The sequence below is a fragment of the Egretta garzetta genome, unplaced genomic scaffold, assembly GCF_000687185.1.
Source record: "Egretta garzetta isolate BGI_Z169 unplaced genomic scaffold, ASM68718v1 scaffold9, whole genome shotgun sequence".
Classification (NCBI taxonomy): domain Eukaryota; kingdom Metazoa; phylum Chordata; class Aves; order Pelecaniformes; family Ardeidae; genus Egretta; species Egretta garzetta.
In genome coordinates this window covers 1,445,428-1,460,009 of record NW_009260763.1, presented here as the reverse complement: position 1 = coordinate 1,460,009, position 14,582 = coordinate 1,445,428, and the positions used below count along the sequence as shown (strand labels likewise).

General features: G+C 40.9%; 1 protein-coding gene across 2 annotated transcripts in view; it reads left to right on the top strand.

Annotated features, from left to right (window-relative positions):
• TTK (TTK protein kinase) overlaps positions 1-3,217 on the top strand; it is a 26,646-nt gene extending 23,429 nt beyond the window's left edge. For both annotated transcript variants that reach the window (XM_035901484.1, XM_035901483.1), the window contains exons 19-22: positions 564-740; positions 1,469-1,559; positions 1,828-1,925; positions 3,125-3,217. In XM_035901484.1, the coding sequence (XP_035757377.1) occupies positions 564-740; positions 1,469-1,559; positions 1,828-1,925; positions 3,125-3,214 (456 nt within the window). In that variant the 3' untranslated portion in view covers positions 3,215-3,217. The remainder of the gene's footprint in view (positions 1-563; positions 741-1,468; positions 1,560-1,827; positions 1,926-3,124) is intronic.
• Positions 3,218-14,582: the final 11,365 nt, after the last annotated feature.

Below are 14,582 nucleotides of genomic sequence, written 5' to 3'. Positions count from 1 at the left end.
TCCCTGCTCTCCCCCACTCCCCCAACTTTCTGTGCTTTTCTTGAAGTGCTTTGACTTCAACAGAAGTGGAAATTCCTCCTTTAAGGAACAGCCCAGCTGTGGTGTTTGAAATCTGGATCTGAATCCTTTAAATCCAGAGTAACTGAACTGTGGCTTCCCACTTTGGGGACTTAGCTGTGATGTCTTACTGGCTTCTGGATTGAATTAATTTACTATGCTTTTATTTGTATTTACTCATAAATCTGAAATTAAAATCCTGCTGTTCAACTTGTTAACAGGTACCTTTAATTTTATTTTAAGTTGTTAAATAAGTTGATTTCCAAAGATGATCAATAAAAATAGCTTTCTTATGGAATGTTACTGAATGAAGCTACACCACTGTCTTAGCAGATAATGGTATGCTGTCTTGGTGATTTTCTGTGATAGTTACTAAGATCTGTTATCCAATGTAAAATAGATGTTAAAATATTGTTAAGTAAAATGACTGTACAATTATATGATAAAAATTACTGAAGGGACAGTTCCTAAAGTGAGGAGTAATCTTAATTTTTTTTTTTTATTAGATAAGTCCCAAAAGTGATGTGTGGTCATTGGGATGCATTTTGTACTGTATGACATATGGAAGGACTCCATTTCAACATATAACAAATCCAATTAATAAACTGCATGCTATTGTTGATCCTAGTTATGAAATAGAATTTCCAGATATTGCTGAGAAGGATCTTCAAGACGTGCTGAAGGTAACTGTCCCTGAAGATTAATTTTGATTCAAATAATGGCAACTTCTTTATTTAAAGGATATTTTCTTAAACTGAACGAGTTGTGTTTGGGAAACTTTTTTCACAAATAAATGCTCACTGCTACTTGTAGTAACAGGCCTTTTTTCCAAAAGAAGACTTAATGAAGCTAGAGCCACTTCATATCGTTTCTATAGTAGAAGTCCATTTTCAGCTCAGTAGCAAATAAACAAGTAAACATTTAAAGCAGCCTGGCTGAAATCCTTTGGCTGAACAACCCAAAGTAAATACAGTAGCTTCTGTACTTGCCAACCCTTTCCCTCACCCTGCATATTTACCTGCTTTTGAAACTTGGCATATGCTTTTACTTGAGCCCTAATTGTGTTGCTCAGCAGGTAACAAACTGAAATCCAGAAACACTTATCCTCTTAACTTTCAAATCTCCGTGTAATTTCATGTATAAAGGATATTGTATGTTCTGGTCTTCACCTCTTTCGACATTGTTGCTTGAGTAAAGCAGGGTACCAAACTTTACTCTGAAGATAATTGCTAATGAAGGCAATTAGGTTAATCTGTTGTTGTATTTTGAGTTGAGTCTGAGTATGTAGTTTGGCAGTAAGAAGTTCAGACCTGCATCTACAGGGTCTTTTAAATAGCCTCACTGTTAATTCCTAGGAAAATTCTTAATTTACAGGCAGGAGCATTCTTCCTCTTCTTTTTTTCATTTGCAGCGCTGTTTAATAAGAAATCCTAAACAGAGAATATCTGTTTCGGAGTTGCTGATACATCCCTATGTTCAAATTCAAAGTCACTGTCAAACAGGTACTTTTATTTTAAAATACATTTTTATTAAATAGTACTTATAAGTCTGTTTAAGAAAACAAAATGGTTTAGTCTTACATGTGTTTTCCACTTGCTGGTGTAACAATCTGTTTTGTCTGGTGCCTATGTATATTTCAGAAGAGACTTCTGTATTTTAATTCTTAAACTCTTAATTTCAAAACTGACTTCTTGTATAACTCTTACAAACTGCACTGGTAATTTATACATAGTTGTATACAATTTCAGTATGATTATAAATTAACTGCAGGTGTTCCAAGTGCAAAAGGAACAACAGAGGAAATGAAACGTATCCTTGGCCAGCTTGTCGGCTTGAATTCTCCCAACTCCATTTCTAGAGCTGCTAGGGTAAGTACATTTTCTTTTGTTTTTGTACGGTAGTACATGTTCATGTGCAAACAAAGGTTAGAATGTTTGGTAGCTAAAATTGAAAGGATACATATGTCAAAGCTTTAATCATAGCTGGAAAAACATTACACAGTGCTTTTGTTTGCAAGCATCCAGAATCTCTCCACATCCTTCTGAATAGGAAAGGTTGAAAGGACAATGGTAATCTTAAATTTAGCTGCTTGTCTGCTTTCCACCTCCCAGTATTATCTGTATTGCTTTATTTCCAAATTCCCCACTGCCCTAGCATTTCTTCTCTAAAACAGTCCTCACTGTGCTGCTTTGCTTTTAAGCTGCCCGAAAACTGTAGTAGATCTTCTAATTTAAGAACAATTGTTATGGAGAAATGATCTAAATTGATCTGTTAAGTGTGCAAGCTTTTGGACTGCAACCGTTCTTGCTTCCTGGAAGTTGCTGAACTGTCAGTGCATTGCTATGTGTAAATTAGTCCCTGTATGTTGAGGTATTATGATTCTTGGTTACTGCCGGAAAGAGAAGCTTGGTAACTTCACGAACTCTGTTCTTTCCACCTGTGGCTCAGAAGAGGTGGTGGTGGTCAAACATGTAATAAGTTGAGATGGAATACAAAGCTGCTTTCATGGGGAGGAAAGCAAATTCAGTATGCATAAAGTAAACCTGAAGAAGTTTATTTACACTTACACTGCTAGTCATACCTGACTTCTTTTAAATATGGGAGTGAACAAGAGATTATCCTTTCAACAATACTTTGGTGTGGGTGTGTTTGTGGCTGCTAATTTTCCTACCTCACATAAAGCTTGCTCACCCTGAGCATGCGAATACCTCTCTCTTCCATGCTGGTGTTTCCACATCAGAGACAATTAATGGAGTAAATTTAATTTTAAATCTTGGTAATTATTTTCTTCTCTCCTAACTTGTGAAGCTCTATACCTTTGTTCATGCTGCTAAGTCAGTGTATGTGTTTTCTTTTAGGAATTACATTGCATTACAATTGGTATAATTATGCTGTCTTAAGTGTATCTTTATTTTCTGATTTGAGAGAGAGATTTGTATGGGGTTTGGAACATTTCAGTATCTTACGACTTATTTCAAGTGGTAATGTTTGTTATAAAGACACATTTTGAATTCATGTGCAATAGAGCTGTGTTTACCTGAATACCTGTGGTGTTTTTAACTTTCAGACTTTATATGAACAGTGCAACAGTGGTGAAAGTCTTGACGTATCAGCATTTGCAAAACTTGGGAGTCAAAAATCATGGACAACAAAATGATGTACTACTCTTCGGGATGCAGCAGAGACTTCTGGTCTGTTCAAAAAATATTTTGTGCTGCTAGCTTTTAAAAGGACACTCGGCATAAAGTTCACATTTTTAAATGTTATTTGTGTCTTCTGATGATGCTTGCAGATCATTAAAAAAAATTGAATGCTTTTCACTGTGGGCTGTTTCACTCTTTGCATGATCACTTGCAGTCACTTGGATTGAACAATGAAAATTGCCAGTTGGTGATTATGGTTTTTGTAAGTAACAAAGAACTACAGTGTTTGGAGTACAAAAACTTGTATGAGAACCTTCAAGCTCTTTTATATACCCCTGAAGCTAAACCAAAAAAAAGTTTGTAAAATGCCAATCGGTATACATGAAAAACATGCAAATATCTCTTGAAATACCTCCTGTGATATGAACAGAGTGTTATGCTGTTCTGTCCTTTGCCAACAAATATCTGTTGTGTCCAGTTTTATCATAACTAGGAAATAAGCACTCTGTTTATATAAGTGATCTGTTACAATACTGTTAGATACATGTAAATGTCGCCTAGTTTTTGAGCTGTTCCTGTGGTTAAGTGACACTGTGGAAGCATCAGTACTGTTCTAAAGAGTTATGTGAATAAAAAGGCTTTTGTTCTACTAAAAATGCTACTATAAATCCAATATGCTTTTCAAATTTCAAAATAATAGAAACCCCATCAAGATTCACAATGGTCAGAAATCACTAATTTGGATTTTTAAAAGCACTAATACTAAGCACTCTTTAAAATGTACTCAGTGTAGCAGGACTGGTTTTTACATGATTGTTAGTGGATTGATCAGGGTTTTTTTTAACTAAGTTACATTTCTGGTGCAAGTGTATGAGTTTTAGTTTTAGAATCATTGAAAGATGTTAAAATAATATCTAATAGTTTTAAAATGGAAAAAAAAAATCTTGCCTTCGGTTTCATGACAGCTGCCATACTGTCTTTGGATACCTTCTAAAACATGGAGCTTGTCAGCTTGCTTTCTTGATCAAGCATTTTGAATTAGTCTGTTTTGTTGTTCCTTCATAATAGCCCTGCATATAAAGATCCCAACTTCATTATTAAAGTGGGTCTTTCCTTGTTTATCTGTATGAATTGAAAGTATGCCATATCCTTGATCAGTTGACGGAAAAAGTTGAAGGTCAGCGCTAAGGAAGCTTTCCTTGACAATTTCTGTGTGTTGGACCACTGAGTTCATGTTTCCCTAGCTTCAGAAGAGCAATGAAACTTTTTAAAGTCTTTGTGACAGCTTTTGTATTTAAGTTTGGATAACTCCTATTGGGACGCTGTAATGTAATGCTTCACAAAGGCCTAAGTTGAACGAGGTTTGTCTTTCATTGTAACCTTATTTTTAAATACTCACTTTCCCCCTTTATGAGTATTTTTTAATTCAGGTTGCCTGGATTCACAGGATTTCATTGTTTCGTTTTCGGTCTCAGAAGGTTAAGTCTCACTGATAGTCTTACAACCAGTTGATTTCTTTACCTTTCATTTCCATGACTCTCGAAAGATTTAGAGGATCAAAAGCCTGAGTGGCATGGTGCTACTGGTTACCTATTAACCGGAACCTGTAACAGTGCTGTGGTACTGTGAAATCTCCATAAAGCCTCTGAAGAAGGGAGGTAGTCTAGTTTAAACTGCCAGGTTTTACTACCAGACAGAAGTATGATTTATGCATCCAAGTACTGGAGCGGAGATCAAGTGCCTGGAAAGTCTTTCTGTCTCTGGTGGAAGCGTGTGTTCATAGCACTTCTGTCACCTGCATGCCATCTGGCCGGTTGATTAGGTCTGCTCTCTGGGGAGGGAAAACTGCTTGGTCTCACTGCTGGAGGCTTGCTTAAGCCAAGACGTCTCGGTGCCTTGGGAAGATGCGGCTGGAGTCCAGAGAATCCTTACAAATGACTTTGAGCATCACAAAATACTGGGTAGTTGTACTTGATGTTCTGAGGATGTGGATTTTGTTCTTGAGAACGCACCGTTTGACCCTAGAAGAGAGGAATTCCCACTGCCTTTGCCACGTGTTTAGCAGGGCTGAGATACCTTTACCTTCTCTTTTTAAGCTTATCTTATATCTATAGGAATATTCTACTTTTCTTTAGTGTTGATGGGGATTAGCCTTTACTGACAACTTCAGTTAAAGAAAATGTGTTACCGTTTATCCCTGGACGACGCAGCACTTTCTGCAGTGATGCAGATGCAGCATGGCACTGTACTTCGCATGATTCTTCAGCTCCCAACACAACTTTTTTTCATGCTTGCACGCTGAGCAGTAGTAGCTTTATTAGTATCGCTCATAGCGCTATCATAAGGTCTTGATCTGAAGTTAATAGCAAAGAAAAAAAGAGATAGCAAGTTGTAAATACCCATCTCAACAACAAGGTTGGAGGAAAGACCTTATTTCAATATGTTCTTGCTATCTTTCCTGCCATTGATTTATCAGGTTTTTGATTGCTTCATAGCCCTATAAGAACCAAAGAATGAGAGAGAAGAATGGCACAGACTTTGATTTTGAGTGATACGTGAAACTCGGAAGTATTGTATTTTTTTTCCCAAACTTTAGTAGCTCTCATTTTTAAAGGTTTTCAGAGCTTGCTAATATAATAAAAGCACCCCTTGGCAGGTGGGAAAATTTGTTCTTAATTCTTTCGTTCGAAGCAGCAAAACAATTCCTCAAATAATTTTAAAAATAAGTTCTTTAATGAAGAATAGTATTTCTGTAATTTTCTCAGGCCTCTGCTTAATGTCTGTGTTTCAAAACCCTAAGCCCTCACTACCTTCATATGCCAAAGGGCTATCCTGCTGGGACAGGGCAAGTGCTTGTAAAAGAGCATTAATTATTGGCGGGGTGTGGTGTTCCTGTGTCTGTTCAGCACCTGCCCTCCTTTGTTTCAGGTTAGCAGTGATTCTCCGGATTGCGCAGGGAGAGTGGTTGGGAGTGGGAACTGCCCCTGCGGCTGCTCCCTTCTCCCCTCAGCCCGGTTGGGGAGGAGGGCTGAAGTGCAGGAGAACGTGTGCTCGCCCCAGTGACAGGGCACACGCAGGAGCAGCATGCCTCCCTTGTAAGGGCAAACTTGGAATGATAAACTTAGCTTTGTTATTAATCTAATTGCTATTGTATGGAACAGATTGTGGAGTCTCAGTCAGTCCTCTGTGGGGATGAGGGGAGCTAGCCCATATTTTTAGGGGAAAAAAGTTAAAAGACTTGTTCCCTGTAATGCTCCAGTTCTGATTTTTTTTTTTTTTTAAAATCCCAGACTTCTGTATTCCTGCGGAAGTTCGGTAGTATTTCAAGCATAATGAGTGCACACACTAATTGTATGTCCCTTGTCTGTTACATAAATGTTAAAGTTACAAAGCTTGAAGCTACTGAATTAAAAATGTTAATGTTCTGCACCTTTCATATTTTAGACAGTGTGGGAGACTACTTATGGCGTGGGAACTGAAACACTATCTCTGACTTTCTCTGGAGAGGGGGAAAAGAAGTATCAGCCTCTTCAGAAGAAAACTTGTGAAGAAAATCTTTGCAGAAACATCTTCATGAAGAGTTATTATTGAAATGTCTCTCACTATTTGTCTAGATTACAGACCCTGAAATATTTCTGCATGGTTATTCTAATGTTATAATTGTTAACTTTCACTGTTTTGCTTCTCTGGTTAGTCTTAAATATGCAGAGAAGCAGTACTGCATGCCTTATTTTTTTTTTTTTCCTGTGGTAAAGACTATGGTTTATGGATCCTTTTTCTCATTCCATGACTGCTAAAGAACCCCCAGGAAATATAGCTGGCACGAGAAGGAGCTTATGAAAGAGGACTGGGGCTGGTGAGAGGCAGTGGGTTGTTATCAGTCATCCCTTTTAAATAAAAATTTTCCATTGCAAATAGGTAATTGATTCATACTCCTTCCCTGCTTCAGTGACGTGCTACAAGATGTCTGCCTACCTTGGCAGCTGCCGCTTACTGGCCCTCAGTCTATTCCTGTTAGCTTTTCTTTTTGCTTTAGAATCATAGAATTGTTTATGTTGGAAAAGTCCTTTAAGATCATCAAGTCCAACCATCTCCTTTTTCAGATTCTGCTGGGATCTTAAAAGTGTGTGTGAAGTATGGAATAGCTATGCATGAGTAGCTTTAAAGGGCAGATAATACTGGTCTTAAATGCTGGGTAACAGAGGTTGCTGCCTGAATCTTTCTCAAGATTACAAAATGCCTGTCATGCTCTACTGTCACCCTCAAGGCCACAGTTCAGGGTGCTGTGTATGTATAAAATGGGGAGAAAAGATGGCTGACTAAACCAGAGCATGCCTCTGTAATCACTGTTACTGGGCACATGTACAGTATGAAGCTATATCAGCTTCAGTAAGTTCCCTTAAATAATTCTTGTTCAAAAAATGGGTTTGGAAACTTGCAACCTTTAAATCTAATACTGTGGTCCAAAAAACCTTTACGCAGTAAAGTCTAAGAAAAGCCTAGCTGCAGAAGGGTGACTTCCTTTTTTTATTTATGGATGGGTATAGCATTACTCAGCCCCAACAGCTGTAAGTGGAGTCTTAAGTTTTGAAGGTTCTGCTCTTACAGTCTGTCTTGGTGTCCCCACACCCAGAATTGAATCCTTGACAAATACACAAAAAGGAGGCTGTTCTCTTGCATAGCTCCATGCTCTCAGGCTACTTGTCCAAGGAGCAAGATGAGCCTTTCCCCGGGGCCCTGGAGGAGTCAGACTCCTGCTTCTCATCTGGCTTTGTAAAAGGCACTCCAAGCTCCTGCTGCTGAACGTGTAGCAGGGTGGGAAGGGAATGGTTAAACTCCAAACAGTAGAGAGTGCAGAGCAGGGTGTGAGTTAGTCTGAAGGCAAGCGGTCAAATTCCCGCTCTGTTGTGGTCCCTCCTATGGGTTTCTGTTCTTCCTTTAAGCATCTGATAGTGGTTTTATGCTACATGGATAAGTAATTCTGGGAGTGCTGATAAGTATCAAATTGAAAATTGGACAGTTGAGTTCTAGTCCGCCTCTGAAGCCTGGCTTACTACTGAGCTCCTCAGCAAGGATCACAGGCTAATCCTTGCAGGTGCCAGTTATGGCAAGTAAGAGCTGAAAACCACTTGCTGCTTCCTTCCCCTTGTCTAGACTCTCATATTGCCCTGCTGCTCCCCCAGTTTGCACGAGTTCTCAACAGCAACAATAAAACAAATACTACTTTTTAGCATATTTGTTTCTTAAACACTTACATGGTTGAGACGCATCCTCTTTCAGCTATGTATAGGCTGCTAATATAAAAGTCTTCCCTCCCTGCTCAAGGCATGCATCACCTCCCAACTCTGTGCCCACCTGCCAAGAGCAGGAAGCCTGTCTGTCTGTCCGTGAGCTTTGCAGGGTATGCCCTTGTTTGCTCACTGCTCCACATAAAGCAAGAGATAAATCTTCTTGCAAGATAAAGGCTATAAAGAATGGAGCGGGCAATGTAGTGTGATTCCTTGTAGGATATAGAGGTGTTACCCCTGTATGGAAACAGGAGAGTCTTTGTACACTTCATACACTTTCATGGGAGTTGCTGAAATGAAACCCGAGATAAAAATCTGACTCCTCACCTCAATTCCTCCCCTTGGCAGCTGGAATATCCACAGCTAAAGAGTGATGCAATTCCAAGATGCCAGCTCTAATCAGATGAGTTGCTAAAATCCAGACACCTTTTGCAATGAGAGAGATGACTAATTTAATGAGGAATAGTGGTGCCGCTGTTTTGAACCCTTAATAAACACTAGGAAAAGGTCAGTGATTAAACAGCAGAAGCCTATTGGTCTTGCATCTTACAGTAACTGAGAGATGTCTGGCTTGTCTCTGTATCCACTTAATGTACGTGCTTCATGGTAAGCGCAAGTAAACTTTGAATACTTGCTTGTTCTAGGCTTTGTTTATCTCTCTCAAGATTTTTCTCCCTATTTTATGTAGCTGTTGAAAACCAATTAAAAATAAATTAAGTAACTATATTTAAGGAAATATGAATTAGATTTTTGGCACTGATACTTGCTTCCTGTGTGTTCTTGGATAAAATATTTCAGTGAGTCTTTGCTCCTTATGTTCCTTGTCCTGTCTGCTTGCAGGTTTGGCAGAAAGCTGTGTCTCACCGCAAGCCTGTCCAACGCTTGTTGCGTTTGGTGACTGGGGCAGGACAGAGCTCTCGATGCAGCTCTTGCAGAGTAGCATCACGCTTTGAAATATTCTTAACGGGGGTAAAATTCTGTCATCTCCGTGGCCTTTGGATGTTCATACAATGGGGGTCTGATTTACAGATGCACAGTTCTGTGCCGCAGAAGGCAGTGGCATCCCTTCCACTGTGGCAGAGGAGCCCTGGGCACCGCAGAAGCTGCCATGTGGTGGAGGGACTCCGGAGCCATCCCACCAAGGGGCACTGCCCCTTAGGCAGGGGAAGGCCTGCAGCTGGCAAATGCGCTAGCTATTGTGCTGTCATGCAACTCAAAACTTCCGTGGCTGTCTCTGCTATGTGTGATTTGGACATACCTATTGGCCTGGGCCCTTCAAGGAACTTAGCTGCTGAGACAGGGTTTCCAAATTCACAACAGTTGAGGTAAAAGGGGGCCAGATGCCGCTTTCTGACGCCTGTGGGCATGGGCAGTGGTGGCCCTGTAGTGCTTGGGTGAGTTTTACATAGACGATAAGGTACCTCAGTAATGAGACAAGTAGGAGTTCTGAGTCCTGAGCAGGACTCAGGTACCTGACTCAAAGGCAAGTGTCTGCCTAAATCTCTTTCAATCTGATCTTGGGACTTAGCAGAGGTCCGGCACTGCAAAGTTAAAGACGTTTCCTAACTGCGTGCGGTGATGCGTGCTGGGCAATGCAGATATGAGCAAAGAATAGGGTTTAGGGAGAGCAGATGAAGGTTCAAAGAAATCCTGGCTTTTGGCTCATTGTTCTCCGTGGATGCTCCCATTGCTACTCCTGCTTCTCATCTTCTCTGGGAAGAGAAGACTGTGACAGAAAAGCAAAGCAAGTTACCTGCTTTGGTGTTCAGAGCGGATGAACTCGGAAGTTTTCATGTTGGAGCCTTGCTTTGTAAGAGATCAGTCTGAGAAACTATTTGAAACTGATGTGCCAGTAGCAGCTTTTTAGGGCAGTTGATAGAACAAGCGCTAACAGCTTTCCAGGCCCAGGCCGTATTGACTGAAGGAGTCTAAAGGGGTTTGCAGTAGCTGTGCTAAGCACTACTGTGTGATTTTTTTTTTTTATTATTATTTTTTTTCTAATTAGCCTTAGGAACGCAGAAATGGAAGGTAGTAAATGTGATACTGGCCTTCAGGAATGTTGGAGCTTGTAAATTAGACTACCAAGTATAACTTCCATAATAAATAAATCGAAGGGAAAAAATACATTAAAGACCAAAATGAGGGGATACAAACTACCAGGACAGAATGTTTTGCAGAGAAATAATGCTTACAAATCCACTTGGTTCTTGCCAATGAGTCTATGAGCATGATCCTCCTATATGGCATATTTAGATTTTCCAAAAGCTACTAATGCAAGGTCCTTCAGCAGCTCTGAAGAGAAGCTAATGTCCCAAGACAAAGGAGAAAAATCGCAAAGGTAAATGGGTGAGAGCTATAGAATTCCATAGAAAGCTATGGAATAACTAGTTGGTCATTCCCACCCAAGGAAGTTTACCAGTAAGGTGGGTCAAGGAGCTGTGGTAACGCACGTTCCCAAGTGACCTTAGGGTTAAAGAGCAGACTGATTGTTGATACAGGAGTATTCAGAAAAATAAAACTTAAGAGTTTCCTGTGGAAAAACAGGTAGAAACATCTCGTATTGCTGATGAAATGGCAGAGGAAGGCCTACACTGACAGAACACGAAGGATTTCCCATGGGAAATCCTAATATGCGTATAACACAAGGAGCTTCGCAGTGGTGTTTGGGGAAGGTCCTTCTGCGTTATGTGTAGTTCTCTGAAAATGTCTGCCCAACCCTTGTACTGAAGGAGCCAATTAGAATAGCAATTATTGGGAAAGGAAGAGAACAAAAAAAAAGTATGGATGTGCTGCTATATACATGCATTTGGATTGAACGCTGTCTGCAATCCTTGGAAAGGATCTAGTAGAACTAGAGCATACGGAGAGAACCAGGGAAGGTGTCCAAAGGGATGGAACCACTTCCGTACGAGACTTCAAGCTGTACGACTCCCTCGGGAAACTGGTAGGGTGCTGGAGGGGAGAAATCAGCATTGCAAAAGGGCTAGGAGCTGATGAAATGATCAGTCAGAATTTTCAAACAGATGAAAGGAAGATACTGGGGTTTAGTAGGCAAAATGTAATTACATTCTAAATGAGGTTAGAGGGGGATATTGTGGAAGCCAAAGGTGTAAGTGTGTTCAAACAGAGATTAGGTACATTCAGGAAGGTTAGGATCCTTGGCACTGAATATAAGCGGTGTGGATCTAATCTCTGCCTTGGGAATTCCCTTTAAACCTCTGATCCCAAGCATCTGGGGTGTTTTGCCAGACATGGAATCGCTTACCTTTGCTGAAAGGGCTCGTGTTGGAAGAGGGTATCAGGTCACATCGCCTCTTGCTCTGACCCACTGTGGCAATGGTTAGATTCCTCAACTGGAGCCCTGTGGTTGGATTTCTCTGGGTAGTAGATACTTGATTTTAATCTCCATACCTGTCAACAGGATAATTTTTGCAAGCAGCCTTTGAATGTATTTGATTAGATACATCGGTGTCAACTGAAAAGCAATCATGTTTTAGCAGGCACTTTGTGTACTGGCAATGGCTTGACCGTATCTGTACAACGTTACCTGGCATCCCACCTTTGCCTTCTACCTGAGCTACTGCCTCAAGTAGTCATGCAGGTTTTGTAACTTCGCTGTAACCTCCCTGCTGACATCATACGCCGTACCTCAGAAGGACGCCTGGAAGCTAGGATCATGGACTTTTGCCTGGATGCAAGCTGGGAGCAAGGCTACAGGAAAGCAAGTAGCAGAGCAGTCAACTACAGCGCTTTGTGGTAGGAGCAGGGTTCAGGTCTGCCTGTTAGAGGTTTGGTCTTACAGGTTCACCTTTAGGTCCTGCGTATGCGCTGTAACTTTCTCAACTCGGCTTGTAGCCACATACTGACCCAGTTGGCACTAAGTCACATTTTGCAGATAGCCTGCTGATAACGCCGGCAGCAATTTCTGCTGGCTGCTTAGGTCGGTGCAGGTGGCGAAGCTCCAAAAACCACTTTGGCACACTGGTGGGTTTTTTTTTCCTACATGGGCAGGTCTATAACCTGACCTGCAAAACTTGTTTAACTAGCCCTTCCTTTGCGCCATTCCCCTGTACTCAGCCTTCCCACAGCACCTTGCCTCACACTTTGCTATATGCATGCACTTATTCCCAGGTTTAGGGCAATAGCTGGAAGCTTTCCAGCAGTGGTTTCATGGATAAATGCCAGTTCAAGGAGTTCACAGTGTTCTTTTCAAATTCTTCTGGGTTTCACTTTTGACAGGTGCCTGGTATCATTTGGATAGACTCCTACCATAGTTCCTAGCATAAGGCCTCCATGCCCTGGAGTTTAGGTCCTTTCAGGATCCGGAGTAAGCCTGCTGGAAAATAAGGAGCCCCACAGCATTTGCTGTTCACTTTGTGGTCTGTCATTATATCAGAGCACTAAATCTTGCCCCTTTAGCCACTGCTCAAGGAATTTTTTTGAGTTCAGCGAGGTTCTGGTTCACGGACGACGAGTGAAAAATAAACTTTCCTGGATCTCGGACATCCTGCTTTTGACTATGTCTGGAAACCTGTATGTTCCCAGAAGGGATGTGCATATAAAGACTGGTTGTGTAATGAGTTAATCCGTACACATAGCTAATGCATGAGTTGTGCATCCAAAGCTAGTGCATCCGAGCACATCTTCCGTAACAGCTTATTCATCTTACTTGCTTACAGCAAACAGGAGTCGTTACAAGTGGAGACTTGCTCATTCTTATTAACCAAAATATCAGACCTTTTTCTCTTAATTTTGCAATTATTATAATAACTTGAAGTCTGTATTGAGATAAGGTATCACAGAGGTTAATTGATTTTCATCTTAAGCATCTCTTAGAACATCATAGCCTAATAATGAAAAATTTCCTTTCCCTAAGATGGGCCAAGCGTAAAAGAAAGATGAAGGTGTTAACACAGGACTAGACGAAGCGTCCGCTTTCCTCTGCAGCAAAACTATACTGTAGTTCCTGGAGCGAATGGATCCAATTTTAAAAAAAAAAGAGCCCAACCAGAAACATGGAGGTACTGCGCCTCCCCTGTTCTGCCTTATGAGCAGTCAAGAGCCTCTGGGAGGGTGAGAACAGTCTGGTGCCCTCCTGCTTTCTCCCAGCCTTCCTTCTGCTCGGCTGGGCCGCAAGCGTGCTCCTCACCCACCTCGTCACCTGTCTTTACCCTTCTGCACATCCTGGTTAGCCACGCTCAGAGAAGATGAACGGAAGACAAAACTACTTCAGAAGTCTTACCGGGTGCCTTTTAGCGGGAATTATTATCACTGCTTTGTCTTTTCAGGGAATACTTTTATGAGTACTGTCCCTAGGCTGCATCCTTTTTGTTGGCTTAAGCAGTTGTGGTTGATAACTAATAAAAAATAACTAATACAGAACTCTTTCTTCCCTCCTCCCCCTTCACCTCCAACTGCTGAGCTCACAGCATGCAGGTGAAATGCTTTGGCTTTGTTTCTAGGTGCTTGACCTGCTCTTTGGATGATTGAGTTCACTGCAACTTATTTTTACTCCTGCCCAGGAAGATAACCACCTAGACCTGAATTACTGCTTTTGAACTGAGGGTGATAGAAGCAGAGGTGACAATAAATTTTGTTAGAATGCTGGTTTTGTCATCAATGAAAATATTAGCTGTGATCTTTAAGCTTTGAAGGAGCTCTAAGAGCCTCTTTTCAGCCTACTGGAACTGGTGTTGCTTTGCACTGAGCTCCTCAGGCTTCTGATTTCTTTCTGACCAGCAGGACGACATCCAAATGCACATGATGAGCAAGACCGGCGTTAGTACTGTATGTTGTCATCTGTCTTGTAATGGTTGACTTCTTCCCTGACAACCGTTTCAACCAGTAAGAGGCTGTTGTGCCAAAAGCCATATGTCAAGATACATGCCATGAATCCCAACCTCCTCACTGTTAGGAGGAAATAAATTGTTTTGTATTGTTTGACTGACCATTAATAAACACAAGCTGTATTTTGTGTCTCTTTCTATGTTATTGTTACAGGCTTTTCTTTTTAAACCTAGGCATATGTTCAAGATCAGGCTAACCAGGCTTGCATAGATCAGCATCTTTTTGCCTTTTTTAAAATCTTGGTGGT